This window comes from Gymnoscopelus braueri, assembly GCF_963280865.1.
Source record: "Gymnoscopelus braueri genome assembly, chromosome: 22".
Classification (NCBI taxonomy): domain Eukaryota; kingdom Metazoa; phylum Chordata; class Actinopteri; order Myctophiformes; family Myctophidae; genus Gymnoscopelus; species Gymnoscopelus braueri.
In genome coordinates this window covers 30,117,485-30,133,192 of record NC_137624.1, presented here as the reverse complement: position 1 = coordinate 30,133,192, position 15,708 = coordinate 30,117,485, and the positions used below count along the sequence as shown (strand labels likewise).

General features: G+C 39.5%; 1 protein-coding gene across 1 annotated transcript; it reads left to right on the top strand.

Annotated features, from left to right (window-relative positions):
• Positions 1 to 663: 663 nt before the first annotated feature.
• Positions 664 to 15,209, top strand: lman1 (lectin, mannose-binding, 1). Its single transcript, XM_080419153.1, has 13 exons — positions 664 to 928; positions 1,993 to 2,147; positions 4,168 to 4,275; positions 6,404 to 6,465; positions 6,810 to 6,909; positions 7,919 to 8,042; positions 8,542 to 8,600; positions 8,797 to 8,929; positions 9,096 to 9,283; positions 9,629 to 9,705; positions 12,003 to 12,165; positions 12,906 to 13,030; positions 14,693 to 15,209. The coding sequence occupies exons 1-13, from the start codon at positions 694 to 696 to the stop codon at positions 14,727 to 14,729; spliced, it is 1,566 nt and encodes a 521-aa protein (XP_080275279.1). The 5' UTR covers positions 664 to 693; the 3' UTR covers positions 14,730 to 15,209.
• The last annotated feature ends 499 nt before the right edge of the window (positions 15,210 to 15,708 follow it).

The following is a 15,708-nucleotide window of genomic DNA, read 5'->3' as shown; positions in this document are numbered from 1 at the left end:
GCATCACCCAGGCTTTCCGCAGTACCTGTGGAAAGCCTGGTTTCTATCTACTGCTCGGTGCTCACATCCAGTTTAAAGACCCGCCTACTGTATCCGGTAATGTGCGCACCCAAATACTTCCACGCACATACCATTTCCGTTTCCGTACTAGACCATATGCAAATGAAATAAGTGAATTGATCCAAGTCCACTGTCAGCCATATAGAGTAAAAAAAACTGTCGTCCAATGAGAAAGCGCCCTGTTGGCCCTACAGGCATCCCGTCATGCTCGATAGTGTTGCCATGTTGGCTTATTATAAGCTACTTGGGGCTTCTTTTTCTGTAAAGTTGCTTGTGCTAAATATTGGTTAGTTGCGGGGCTTGTTTCTAAAGTGTACTTGCTTATTTAGGTTAGCTTCCAAATGTTTTTTATTATTATTTAAACCAGTGGTTCTCAAATATTTTCATGAAAGTGTTTTGTGCCACAGGGGAGCATTTGTGTTGTTAGAACGTTTCAAACGTTTCAAATATTCCACATTTTATTGCAAGAGTTTTTGAAATATCAGATCTACAACAAGCTCAATTTAAAGTAAGTGCTCATGTGGCTTCTTTTGGGCTTGCATTCCTAGACCTTGTTGCTTGTTTCTCTCTCAAAACATGGCAACACCGATGCTCGACTATTATCCAGCGCTACGTCAGCAGTGATACCGAAACATGGCGGTGTCCACAGCAGAGCGCCAGGCTGCAAGTCCGTGTTTGTGGACAATATTATTGACTCTATCGTTAATATGTCAACGTTGTCATGCAGACGTCGTCACCACGGGTGTCGAGGCGACGGGTGGAGGAGGAGAAGAGGGGCCTCACCGCCGGTTCGAGTACAAATACAGCTTCAAAGGACCGCACCTGACCCAGCCTGACGGCAGCGTTCCCTTCTGGATACACACTGGCAGTAAGTGGACATCATTCATATTGTCATAGTGGACTGACAGCAGCTGTCGTAGCGTATTAGGCCTATATGGTAGGAAATAGCTTCATTTATGACTGGCATTACTGTCATTTCAAGCCGTAGCCGATAGACCATGGGTATCGTTAAAAGAAGTAGTAGCCCAGTGGTGCTCAAAACCTTTTAATTTGAAGGAGCCCCCCATAACTCTGAGAGTGTAACAAATGGAACCAAATGGACCCGTAAGGGTCCATTTGGTTCCATTTGTTATACTCTCAGAGTTAGACATGTAAGGGTCAATTTGGACCATCTCAAGGAACCCTGAGAGTCCCTGCATGACCCCACTTTGAGAAACCTTGAGCTTTCCAGAAGTTGCCTTGTTGATGTTGATGCCAGCTGCTCTCTGAATGGTGCCCAGATAACAGTATTACAGAGAACTGCTGGCAAATGAATTAAATACTGTAAGACGTCGGTTCCCCCATAGATTGTATTTAGATAAGTTACCTTTTTTCTCAAGAAATATGACACCTGAGGCTGCAGGTATCTCTTTGCCCCATAATCTGAATGAAATCTTGAAATCTGATCTATCTGGCACACTTAAAACATGCTATAACATGCGCATTGTGTTTTGGCAGTAGGCCATTGTTTGCTGTGGAAAATAGCTGTGCTTCAGAAATTAATAAATCAGTATCACTGGCAAGTAATAAGACTGCAAATGCGGTGTACCCTGATTCTGTGTTAAATGTCATCAGATGGTTTGGTCAGCCTCATGCAGAGCTAAGCTGAATTGCTGTTCACTGGACATAGGTTAGAAAATTCCAAGATTGTCATTATATTGATTTCCTGTTTTCTGTCTCACAGTCACATTGCATGCTCAACAGACTAGCTTTATGAAGAATGGTACTACAGTGTAAGCCATTGACCAGAATTCTGGTGGGCTACTTAATAGCAAATGTAACTTAGAATTCAGATTTTAAATGAACCACTGACATTTCATGGAGACGGTTTAAACATTCCTCTGTGAAACCCTACTAACAATAACCTCTCTTCTATGCTCCTGTTCCTCCCAGATGCCATTCCCAGTGCAGACCAGGTGCGAATCACACCGTCCCTCAGGAGTCAGAAGGGCTCTGTGTGGACAAAAAGCCCTGTCAACTTTCAACACTGGGAGGCTGAGGTGACCTTCCGTGTGTCTGGCAGAGGCAGAATGGGAGCGGATGGACTGGTAAGTGCAGAGAATCCAATTTAACGATACTATGGAGTAAAATTAAATCCTTTGTTGGGGTTGAAGTCAGCAAGGGCATGCGGTCGCAACGGGTTCCTAACGCCAAATCAAATGGGTTCAGATCTGAGCCAAGTCTCCTGAGGAGGCCCGTCTGAAGCCTGTCCTGGACAGGGGTCTCCGTACGTGAAAACATGATGATGATACAGATGTAACCAAATCCATTCGGTTACTGTATGCTCTCAGAGTTATAAATGGATAAACCTTAAAGGCGGTTACACACCGGCGAATATACCCAAAATTCGGACTTGTTCCGAATAATTAAAAGACGCTTTTTCGCTCCGCGAAACTGATGTGGAAGCTTGCATTGACTTTATAAGGTTTTTCAAAAAAGCGTATTATTCGCATGAAAAAAATCGCCCCGGTGTGTAAGGACCTTTACACTGAGGATTTTACTGTGTAATTAGATCATGTGACATCTTAAATACCCATAGGTTCTATTCTGTTCTCAATCTTTTGTTTAGAATGACTGCAAAGGTGGTTGGACAGTAACTTTGTTCCCATGCTCAAATGTTTGTAGAAATAGAAACCAACCTTTTCGGCAGACAACTTTCTTCTTCAGGGTAACGTTTCGGCAGTTGTCTGCCGAAACGCTGGTTTCTATTTCTCTGCGTCCATAATACAATATTGGCTCTTGGGCTACTAGTGTGTGCGGCCACCGTATGTCTCTTGAAGACTAATCATTTGGATTCTTCTGCAGTAGGCCGGCACCACTACAAAGACGTTGGTGTGCGTAGCATTCCTGTGCGTATTGTAGACATGTAGTCATAGAAATGGGTTTGGATAAGACTGTTGTATGTTCAGAAACAAAACCAAAAGCCATTAAAATAGGAAATGGAAGAATGGCCAGGTTATGGGAAAGTTATATAACAGTATTTATTTATTTATTAGTAAAAGATGAACAGTATGTATGTAGTTGTATGTAGTTTGCATGCACATAGACAAATAATAATCAATTAATGAATCAATCCACAAAGGTACTACTTAAAATAATATATGCTGAGAGGCAAGAGTTGCATAGAGATTTCCGCCTACCGATATGCCTGATGACATCTAAATTCAATGCAGGGGCCAGAACAGCTGTGAAAACAGCCACTGACAAACCTACGCCTAATGATTTGAAAACAAATCATATCACTGTCCCAATTTGAAGGACCACCTTAAAGTCTTTGCATTGGTTCTGCGATGCAGTTATTTTTTAAATCTCTGAATAGTTTTCACCCACTTTTAGCCCATTCATTGAATTTAGATTTCCCCATGTGTATCAGTAAGCAGTCTGGCTACGCAAGACTATGTTAATGAACTGACACTCTGACAGGGATTTTTGGATGTAAAAATTAAGTAGAAGGATTTCACTCAGTAGAGTACATGCCTCCATCAACAGTATGCAGTTATCAAGATATGCAATTTCCTTATTTTATGACTGATTATGTATTTTAACCGTACCCTTGATTGTGAACTTGATCTTTAAACTTTTTGACCCAAGTTAGTCATCGTTTCAGGACAGCGTACTGATCATCTCCACCACCAAGTTTCATAAATAGCCTGTTGTCCTTGACATTGTTCGTGACTTTAATCTTTGATACATTTATTATTATTTTGCTATGAGTTGTGTAGCAAAAACATTCTATAAAACATAACGGCCATTGAATGCCATTGGCGGTGGTAATATACTCAACAAATGTGAAAATGAGAAAATCTATAACAGCATGATGGAACAAATTTTGTGGATCCTTACAAAGCTGTAGACACAATAATAGGAAGATATGGTACTGGATCAATCTCTGTCTGTACACAGACATCTTGTTGATACAACTATTACTGATGTATTGGCAGGAATAAAGCAATGCCTCTTGATATAATGGTCAAAAGTCAAATTGATTCCCTTGGTGATTAAGCACATGCAACAACACCCATAAAAACTATCTAGCAGTTACCACTCATTTGTACTCTTATCTAACAGGCTGTTTGGTTCACAACTGCACAAGGCCTTGATGGTCCAGTCTACGGAGCTGCTGACAGTTGGAATGGAGTGGGCATCTTCTTTGACTCCTTTGACAATGATGGGAAGGTTTGTGTACTCCACTTATCAAGATTTTGCGATGTTTTAAGTTGAATTAAAAATGTAATTAAAAGATTTTCTATTTAAGAAAATAAACTCTAGGTATTTTGGAGTATTACTAGTAATGATACAGGCAGATTCATTTGGATTAATATAAAGTCCTGAATGCAACTCAACAAAATAGTTGCAGAGACCGCCGCAGCGGTCTGAATTACCCCATGCAGGTCTGCGCATGTCGTGTCATTGAGTATCAAGTGATTCTACATGTTCGATCGCAACCAAAACGTTACAGAAGCTATCAAACCTTTTTATTTATTTATTTTAGATATTCTTTGGGCTTTTTTCTTCCTTTTTATTTGATAGTATATATACAGTACACTGACAGGAAATGGGGAGAGAGAGATGGAGAGTGACACGTAGCATTAGCAGCCTAGGTGCCCGGACCGCTACGCCAGCCGCCGGGCCGAAGCTATCAAACATTTAACTAATTCCAGCGTGTACAGCTAGCTAACAATGGCAGAGATTTGGACGAAGGAGAAAGTAGGCCTGCTTATCAACCTTTTGGAACAATTACCATATTTATATAACACAGGTTTAACGAGCTACTCTCCAACAAAAAATTTAAATAATGCCAAACGTCATATCACTGAGGAACTTGCGGTATGTTCTCTCTCTCACTCACTCACACACACACTGGCACTGTGAGTGACACACACAGCGCAAGTCTTATTTAATTTTACCACATGTGGCCTACCTGACGAAAGGGAGAAAAATCTTTAATATTTTTATACAAGATGAGTGTATGCAATAAATCTAAAAGTTTGGGGCGCCCGCTGGCTTAGCGGTCCAGGCGCATGCCACATATGCTGGTAATCCAGCTTGACAGCGTGGAGCCGGTTCGACTCCCGATCCTGAGGACCTTTGCTGTGTGTCACCCCCCATCTCTCTCTCTCCCCATTTCCTGTCGGCCCACTATCCTATCAATAAAGGCAGAAAAAGCCCAAAATAATATCTTTAAAAAAAATATATATCTAAAAGGTTGAAGTGCTATGGAAACGGTAAACTATCGCTGCTCCTCGTGTCTGTTTGTCACTGTCCAGTTAAAGGACAACTTTGTTTTTTTACAACCAAGGTTTATGTTTTAGCTTGTAATTAAAGTAAATAAAAGATGAGTGTTAAAAAAAAATCATTTACTGCTTTCTATAGTTTTAGCAATTTTCGCGATCTTTTTTACAGTGGGCGGGGGCATTCTGTCCAGTGGCTAAATATGCCTTTTTTACACAATAAAAAAGGTCCCGTGGTCTTTGATGGCCAGATGTGAGTTATTGGGGGCTAGAAGAGCTACTGTAAATAATAATAAAGAAATCGCCGGGTTATTGTGTTAAAAAAAGACATATTTAGCCACCTGCCTGAATGCCCCACCCACTGTAAAAAAGATAGCGAAAATTGCTAAAACTATAGAAAGCAGTAAATGAAAAGATTTTAACACTCATCTTTAATTTACTTTAATTACAAGCTAAAACATAAACCTTGGTTGTAAAAAAACAAAGTTGTCCTTTAAGGCACAGCCCTGTCTTTGTAAACCCCCTACGCCTAGGGCTAAGAATGCCTGTGTTAACAAAAAGTTACCGTTACAAGATAGATATTTAGTTATAGAGGCTGTACAATAGACCAATACATTAGAAGATTTATGCGTGTAAGAATAGCTGTTATTTTACAAAGTGGTCATTTAATTTAGAATAAGAAGAGAAACAAATATGAACGCATGTTAACCAACCAGAAACTTAATACAACTTTTTATAATTCCAATGCCAGATAATTTGCCGATGGGCTGAATAATACACAGTTAAATTGCTTGTAGGATACATTAAATTGAAGTATCCTTTTCCATTTATGTTGAAGAATAATTAAATGTGAAATTATACATCCAATTATGGCAAAAACTGTTCACATTACTTAATTATGTCAGTGGAAAAAACAAAAAATCTACTAAGACTATTTCATGACATACTATTTCATTTTTTAGGTTGTAGGATGTACTCTGCTTCAATGTGTGGAATATCTCATATGACGTATGGATGCCTTCAAATGAGATGAATTCAAATTAACATTTGTTGTTTTCGCCACTTCTTTTCAGAAAAATAACCCAGCTATAATTGTTGTTGGAAACAATGGCCAACTTCTTTATGACCACCAAAAGTAAGTAAACATTTATTTGTTTGACCCTTGACATCGTAGCCAACAGATATTATTATATTTGGCTGAAGGGTAAATAATCCTCTGTCTCTACTAATCTCCCTTGAGCCAGTGAAGCATTAAATCACCTTTCGCTGTCATTCCAGTGTGCCTTACAGTTCACACTGTTTTCAGTGTTGTGTATGTCACTGCAGAAAAATTATATTACATGTTATTCATTCATTTCATAAGCCCACCTGAAGATCGTAGCTGTTTTTAGTGGATATTTAGTATGTGTATATAGTATAGTATATTTGCAAATGCTGATTGTCCTGTTGTTGTTGTTGTTGTTTTTCTGAAAATGCCAGTGATGGCACAACACAAGCTCTGGGAACATGCCTAAGAGACTTCAGAAACAAACCGTACCCTGTCAGAGCCAAAATCACATACTACAGAAAGACATTGACGGTAGGAGAATCTGAGCATTAGATTTCGTTATTGTTTTACATTTAAGCTCTATTTTGATCGTAGAGCTTTGATCATTGTGCAACAGTGTCGTGCACCTACAGTAAAATAGCAGATCTACAAGTAGATCTGCTATTTTTGACATATGACACTGTCATACAATTAAGTATAAATTAAGCATTATACCATGGCCATGGACAATACTCAGTTTCCACTAGAAGGGGCGGGGGGTCCCTCAAAAACAACATATCTCGAAAACTAATGACTGGTTTGCCATGGAATTTGCTATGCTCCTTCATGCCCCACAAGTGGAACTTGAATTAGATTTGTTCAATCGATTTATGATATGCATTTGGAGGTATGATTTAGCACCCAAGTATTGTGATAGTATCATATCTGAAGGTCCCTGCAATAAATAACGTTTATCCAAAGGTTTACAAATATCGTGCCAATGCAAAGTTTCTATCCACAGAGCGTATTGCCCCAAAATATGATTAAACACTGCTTATGATTATATTATTATTAGTTGGTTAGTGGCCATGGTAGAAGTGATCAACTCCGAGCTGTGCTGATATGAAAAGATAATCTCTGCGGAGGCAAACTGGAGTTCTCAACGGGCCTGAAAATTAAGGCCTGGCCCTAACTGAGCCGGCCCGAACAATCACCATAATTTTAGGCCCGAAAATACCTAGATACCTGAGCAAAGTTAACTTTGAGCTGCATCCAACGCATTCCCCTGCCATTTCCCTCTGCCTTACCATTCGGCCGTTAGGGGCAGTTGCAATTATTATTTATTCACGGCTAGTAAGCGTACATTTTCTGCCCAGCCTGGCCCGAAAACATCGGGTAGGGTAGGGTTCGGGACTTCGGGCAGAATTTGAGAACTCTTAAGGCAAACCCACTGCAGTGCATTTTTTTAATAACTGCACAGCTCGTCGTGTATTATCCTTTACATAAACAATAGTGATCAGCCTAGCTTTGAACTGCTGTATGATCCACTCTGGCCATTCAGGTGATGATCAACAATGGCTTTACCCCAGACAAAGATGACTATGAGTTCTGCACAAAGGTAGACAACATGATCATTCCCGCTGAGGGCTTCTTTGGCATTTCAGCAGCCACGGGTGGTTTAGCAGGTATTTATCTTTAAAATCTTCCATATTTAATACTTATATATACATATATATATATATATATATATATATACTTTTGAAAATGTTTGTGTCCAATGACTTTTTAACCTCTAAAACTCTATACTTCCCCCAGAGCTCTATACTAGTGCCCCTCCTGTTTTCGCTCTAAATGTAATATCTTTGCTGAAAATAACCAATCTACAATATCATAACAAGCTTGTAGCTCTGCTATTTGCATTGCATGTTCACCCCCATTATAGGGATGCTAGGGTTCAAGTGGTTAAACCATCTACTGTATAGATGGTTTAACCACGGCTGTACTAGATGTATAATAATATATGACTTATTCCATAACATGACATATGTCACAAGAATTTAAACACAAAACTGTATTATGTAAACATTTGCTTGCAGACATTGAATTTCCAATATAAATGCATTGTATGGAATGCATTCATTGTTTTTGTTGTAAATGTAATATAAGCATTACTTCTTCCATCAGATGACCATGATGTCCTGTCATTCTTATTATTCAGACTAACGGAGCCAGGCCAGGAACTGGTAACTATGTTTTTACTACCACTCTCTAATCCTTTTACTATTATGAAAATGTGATTGGAATTTTGTGAGATATACAATTTTCTCTAGTGTGTCTGTCTGTCTTTCTGTATGTCTGTCTTTATGAGCATGTGCACAATATAGCCTAACCCGAGGGCCTCTAGTGAGTTCAGAGTGGTTGTTTTGTCTTCTATTGAAGCCCCCACCTGAATCAGAGATGCCCAAAGAGGAGAAGGATAAGTACCAGGAGGAATTTGAGAATTTCCAGCAAGAGCTTGACAAAAAGAAGGAGGAGTTCCAGAAAGAGCACCCAGACGTTCAAGGAGAACCAGGTTTGTTTTTCCTACAGTAAAAGCAAATTTGCGGAACTAATACTTAAAATATTCAATACCTGCCTTGAACCATGTCCAGACCTTACCGTATGTAACGATGATAACTGTCACACTGGTTTCAGACATGCAAGTTGTTTCTTGCTAATGGTTATATCTACTACTTCAGTTGAGGACCTGTACGAGACCGTGAATGACCGGGAGATTCGCCAGGTGTTTGAGGGCCAGAATCGGATCCACATGGAGATCAAACAGCTCCACCGTCAGCTCGCTATGATCTTGGACGAACAGCGCCGATACGTCTCAGTGATCACAGATGAGATTGGCAAGAAGGGTTCACAGACTGAGTCAGGACAGGTAGGGCAAACAAAATGACTATATACGTAACGTTATACTACAACCAAGTGTAGTCTTCCATAATGTAAAATTGGTTGTGGCTTCTGAAATGGCAACGGTTATTACATTTTTACAAGGTCCAGATCCGTGAATTTGAGGTCACACAATATCAGTTGCTAATCGTCCAACCAGAGGTTGACCGTGACCTTAGCCACCACAAACCCATACTTAAATATAACCATATCTAACCTAATGTGTAAACACAACCATTATTAACGATGTACATGAACTTTTCCATCTGTAACTTAAATGCCTAAACACAAACATTATTCCTATTCAGCCCCTTTGTTGTTCATATCATTTTAGCCGGAGGCTGGAAGTCAACAGTTAACCTCAGTCATTGCCACCCAGCACGAGGTTCTTAAAAACCTGAATGAGCTAAGGTAAGTAACAAACATAATTGTTATTGTTGCCGTTTTGTTATTCTGTGTTTTTGCCACAAGAATGAAAACGGATCAATGATATTCCAGAAAAACTAATTGCTGTTAAATCCCTGAAATCATATTTTATCTCACAATACCATGCAGGTCTACCCCCCCCCCCCCCACACACACACACACACACACACACAAGCTAGCCGTTTTTGCCACAGTAGTGCAGATCAACACTATTCTAGAAAAACAAGTTTAATACCTCAAATCATAATTTAATCTCACAATACCATACAGGTGTTTTCATAGTCATGACACACACACACACACACACACACACACACACACACACACACACACACACACACACACACACACACACACACACACACACACACACACACACACACACACGTGTTTTCATTATGCCTATATACCCCACATTTCATCAAAGGGAATAATCTCCATTTTAGCCTATTCCAAATAGCAATGATTGGGTTTCTTCCTAGCATTTCTAATTTGACCCACACATGGGTCACTGGGTACTACGTTAAGATTATATCCAGGGTTTTGTAAATGCCCACTTATTTTTTTCAGGGTAGATTTCTTTCCTCCCAAAGGACACATTAGATTGTGTTTATATGCTGTGTCTGTCCCCTAACCATGTGACAAGTAAAGAAGCACCTTTTCAGATTACTAGTCTTTAAATACATCTGTCATAGGCAGGCAAAACATTCTCTTCTGATTTATTTTTGTCACAATCCCCTGCAAGTTCTTACAATACTTACATTTGTCTTCGTTTAAAACCACTTTCAACCTGGCGTCCCTATTTTGGGGATGTTATTATAGGCGGAAACCTTTAAAACATTCTACACCTTTAAAAAATAGCTGATCTACAAACTGACAATGTATTGTGAGCTTGTAGAATGGCTATTTTTGGTAACTAGAAATTCAGACCCGCCGCACAGTCATAGTGTCGGGGATTTGTCAGAGTACTAAAGCCTATACAACTTGTGCTATAACCTCTCTTTTGTGCCCATATATGGAGATGTCTGTTTCTGTCTGTCTACTAGGGCTTTCACCGACTAGTATAACCACTAGTCGACTCTGTTGGTACTAGTCGAATAGTTGAAAAAAAAAAAATGGCCCATCTTACTATTATTATTATTATCCTCCTGACTTTATTTTTTATCAAAAGGGGGTCAAAAGTATGCCCAATAAAAGCCTATTATTGGGCAATGGGGATCCTTGGAGACGCTGCTGTGCCAGAAGCGCTTCCCTTAAAACGCCATAAAAATAAGGACAGGAGGATAATAATAATAGTAATATAGTAGTAGGATGGCATTAAAACAACGCCCCCCGCCCCTAATTTTTATTTTTTTATTTTTTTATATGTACATTTCAACTAGTCGACTACTACTTGGTCAAATGAGTCGACTAGTAAAAATCATTAGTTGTGAATGCCCTACTGTCTACCTGTGTTCCTTTTATGCCCATATATGAAGATATCTGTTTCTGTTAGTCCTTGTCCCCGATATAACCGATATTATCGGTTTGACCGATATTATGTCAGCCATTATTTGACTTGATGAAAAACTTTGATTTGATTAAAGTTTCTATTTGAGCACTGTTGCTTATAGTTTGACTTAAAGGCAAACGAATATAAATCCTCTCCGTTAGAGATAGGGTGAGAAGTTCAGTCATCTGCGAGTAGAACGGAGTAGAACTGGCGCTCCTTCACTTGGAAAGGAGCCAACTAAGGTGGTTCGGGCATCTAGTACGGATGCCTCGTGAGTGTCTCCCAAGGGAGGTCCTTGGTGCACATCCCACTGGGAGGAGAGCCCCTGGCAGACCAAGGACCAGATGGGGGGGATTATATCTCCACACTGTCCTTGGAATGCCTCGGGATTTCCGAGGAGGAAGTGGCTAATGTTGCTCTGGAAATGGAAGTCTAGAGCTCTCTGCTGAAACTGTTACTCCCGTGACCGACTCCGAATAAGCGGTTGAAGATGGATGGATGGATGGACAAATAACTTTATGATAGATTTATTTATTTATTAAGTAAACAAATGAAACTTCAATATAAGGAAAGATAATTTAGCTGTAATTATACAATGAACAAGCAAAAAAGTGAATATAAAATACACATTACATGAACTTTATTTTATTCACTTATTCAAACCTTTTCAAAAAGATCTACAGGCTTACAGGCGTGATGCGTTGTGAGCTTGTAGATTGGCTATTTTTGAAAAATTAAAGAAGGTAAAAAATTGGGACTGACAGCCATGTCACTGTGTTTATGTCCACAGAAGCTCCTTCCATGATTCATTGAAGCAGATCGGTTCGGTTCAACAACAAGGTACTGCTGGGGGATTGGGAACATATGAGACCATGCAGCACTTCAATGACATTAAGGAGCATCTTCATCTGGTCAAAAAGGATGTGGAGCACCTGGTCATACGTAGCAATCCGGTAAGAGTTTTAATAAAGCTCCCAGCAGCATACATGCCTCCATCCAAGAAACTTCAGTTTACAATGGCCTGGGATTTAGGCAGTTGAAAATATATAGTTGTACGTAATTTGGTGGAAAGAAAAATAAATCATGTTTCTGCAACATACCCCTGCAATGACCCCTCCTGCAAAATTTGGAAGTCAGTTATAGCCAATCTGAATGGAATATGAATGTTTATCACATGAACAATGACAACGTGTAGCAGTTTGTTTGAATTTTGGACAAAATCTATAGGAGTAGTACAAAAACGTTGAAAATGCAAATGGTGCAAAATCTAGTTACGCGGAAATCGGCTTGCGTCAAATCCATGGGAATAAAATGAGATTTTATATTACCTATGGCCAAATAGTGAAGTGGGTTGGTATCGTGCCATCATGAGGGCGAATTGCTCAATTTTGGATGGAATTTGTTCCTTTGCCTACTGCCTGCGTGCACGACAGGTTTGACGCCAATTGGTCCAGTGGTTTGTGAGATTATCGCGAGCAGAGTCACACACTCACTCATTCATTCAAACACTCAGAGGGGCAAAAACTTAACCTCGGCCATCCGGCCTGGCGGAGATAAAAAAAAAAGAAGAAAGAAATGCAGTAGAACACACAACCTATACACAAAAGATGTTTTCTGTCATCTAAAGTTTGTAATTCCATCATAGTAATAGGCCTATTTACTAAAGTTTAAATTCTATATGTTTAACATGTAGAACCCCAGTGAGAAAGTTCAGAAGTGTCCTGAGTTTCCTCCGATGCCGTCCTGCTTGTCCACGGTCCACTTCGTAGTCTTCGTGGTCATCCAGTCTGTCCTGTTCTTCTGCTACGTCATGTACAAGTAAGGCATGCTTCTTTGTGACGTATTCTACCATTCTGAGTCGCATGTTACTGAAGCGCCTTTCTTGGAAGTATTTTTTTGTGATAAATCGAGATCTGAAACTTTCAAGTGAGGGGCGTTAAGCTGGCAGAAACTGTCTAAGATCAGGGGGTTCCCAAACTAGCTCAAGTAGCCATAGCCTCTGCCTGCAGCCCCATATTGCGAAATGGCTTTGTAAAAAAACGAAAATAGCAGATCAAACTTGTAGATTTACTAAAATGTAAAAAAAATCATGAAAGATTCTGACAATTATGACATGCCTTAAATAGGGGCTCTAGGTTTAAAGTGGTTAAACTGGCACAAAAATACAACAAATTTAATTTGAATTAAATTATTTAATATATATATGTATTTATTTTTATATTTTTCGTTTTCTAATAATGTCCCCCTCCTTTCCAGTTGGCCCCCCTGTCAGTCCCCACTTTGAAAACCTGTGTCTTACAGTATGTGGTTGTATACGAGTTTGACAAGTTCTTCAACAGCAGACAAACGTTGTCATTGATATGGAATCCATGTTAAAGGTTAGGGAGGAGATACAGTATTTGCTCTGTCTCACATGGAAGGCAGCTGCCTGATAAGTCACTGTCCTTCAAAGGTAACTGTATGTATTGTACCTGAAAATGTATCTGATCAGGTGGTACAGTCAGTGTCACAACCTCCCCATTAAATAAAGCATAAATTACTCAATGTAATCAATGCAATTCACCTTCCTGATGTAATGTGCTTTTTTTTATATCAGTAGTTTTCAAAGTGGGGGCCGGGGTGCCCAGGTGGGCCACCAGGGGACACCAGGGAAGCCAATTGGTTCAAATTCAGCTCATAAGATTATTGTGCCAACATGGCGTCCCTATTTTAGTCATCATGCTATTATTGTTAGAAATGTTTTCAAATGTTTTTAATGTTCAAAATTGTAAAAAAAAATTCAAACAAGTTGAAAATAGTGAAAATAGCCCATCAACAAGCTCACAGCGCGTTGCCAACTTGTAGATTGGTGTTGTTTTTGTTGTTGTTTTTTAAGCCATTTCGCAGTAGCAGCCAGAGGCTATGGCTGTTTGGGGTCCTTTGCATGGAAAACCCTACTGTATATCACAGGATATCACTATGATCCCACTTACCAAGTGTTGAATCAATTTAAAGCTTCAAGTCCAGGTCTTTCACTGTTTTGTGTCCCTGGTTATGGGGACACAAATTGGAGGTGGCTTTTAGCCACACTTCTGCTTTACCTCCCCCATTGAGACAGGCTTCCAAGGCAGGATATATGTCATCAATTTGAACACTTTCACGGCTCCCTTTTGTTTACATCTATCAATCGACTCTCTTAGCGTTTAGCCATCACATACGTAGTATGTGACATGACACTTAAATTTCAAATTACTATTTTGGTATACTTGTATGCATCTTCTTTGACCATCTGAAATCAAAATATTTTAATTTACTAACACCCTAGCCGAGCTATTTATTGTTGAAATGGGTACAATAAAATAAGATTATGAAGATTTGTTTTGATAATGACTGTGAATGAGGTAACTAGGTAATGTAACTGACCAGTAATGATAGATTAGAACTGTTTATTTTTTCAGGTTTTTAATGCCTCTTTCTAATTATGACTATTTTGTTTTTTAGAAGTCAACAAGAAGCAGCAGCAAAGAAGTTCTTTTGATGACGCATTTATAAGATTTATGTGTAAATGAGGAAGTGTCCAGGTTTTTTTTTCAATTTTTTTTTTCAAATTTGTAAATTATTGAAAAACAGTTGTTTGAGAATTTTTAATTTGATCTGTTATACAGGGTTGTATGAATGCGTGTACAATGTGTGAGGAATTTCATTCAATATTCCTTCCCAACATGATGTAATATGTTCCTTGCAGTATTTTTTGTCATATCTTTGGAATTTGTGTTATTTGAGCTATGGCAGCGGCACTATTCCATAAAATGCACCACTCTGTCTATTTACATAGTATGAAAAAAAGAAACCTGTGGTTTGAAATGTGCAATTTTATTAATGCTGAACTATGTAAATGACAACTAAGAGCTGATCTCTGGTGTGCGTGAGAGAGTGTCTTGAATGATTGAAATATGACAGAATTGGACGTGTTCTTTTTTTGTTTAAGCAATTTACATAAACGGAGAGGATTAATTGGGCTGGTGTCGTGTAATCATTACCTTGCCATGCAAAGCTTAAAGTCATGCTGTGTAACTTTCTCAATTAGACAAGTTATTTTTTATATAACCTTGAACTTGTGAATTTTTGTGTTTTTGACAACTTGTATGAACTTGTATTTTTAGTCGGGGGTGTCTGACTGGTGTAACAGAGTGGTTCACTACCTCAGCCTGATGGCCTGAAAGTCTAGTATCTCCCCCGAGCGATAGGGATATTAAGATGTTGGCTTTCCACGCGGGAGACCCGGGTTCGAATCCTGGGCGTTACAATGGTGCCGTGACCCGGATCGGGTTTCCCCGTGGGAGGAGGTCAAAAGGGGGGTGAGTATAACACAGTGGTTCACTACCTCAGCCTGATGGCCTGAAAGTCTAATATCTCCCCTGAGCGATAGGGATATGCCTTTGGCTTAGCGGTTAGATGTTGTCTTTCCACACGGGAGACCCGAGTTCGAATCCTGGGCGTTACACTGGCCCCGACAC

Bases quoted from the DNA above. Each gene is read 5' to 3' on its own strand.
- lman1 (XM_080419153.1), top strand. From the start codon at position 694: ATGGCGGTGTCCACAGCAGAGCGCCAGGCTGCAAGTCCGTGTTTGTGG. The intron at 2,148-4,167 runs GTAAGTGCAGAG...CTTATCTAACAG, and splicing joins GAATGGGAGCGGATGGACTG to GCTGTTTGGTTCACAACTGC. The intron at 6,466-6,809 runs GTAAGTAAACAT...TGAAAATGCCAG, and splicing joins CTTCTTTATGACCACCAAAA to TGATGGCACAACACAAGCTC.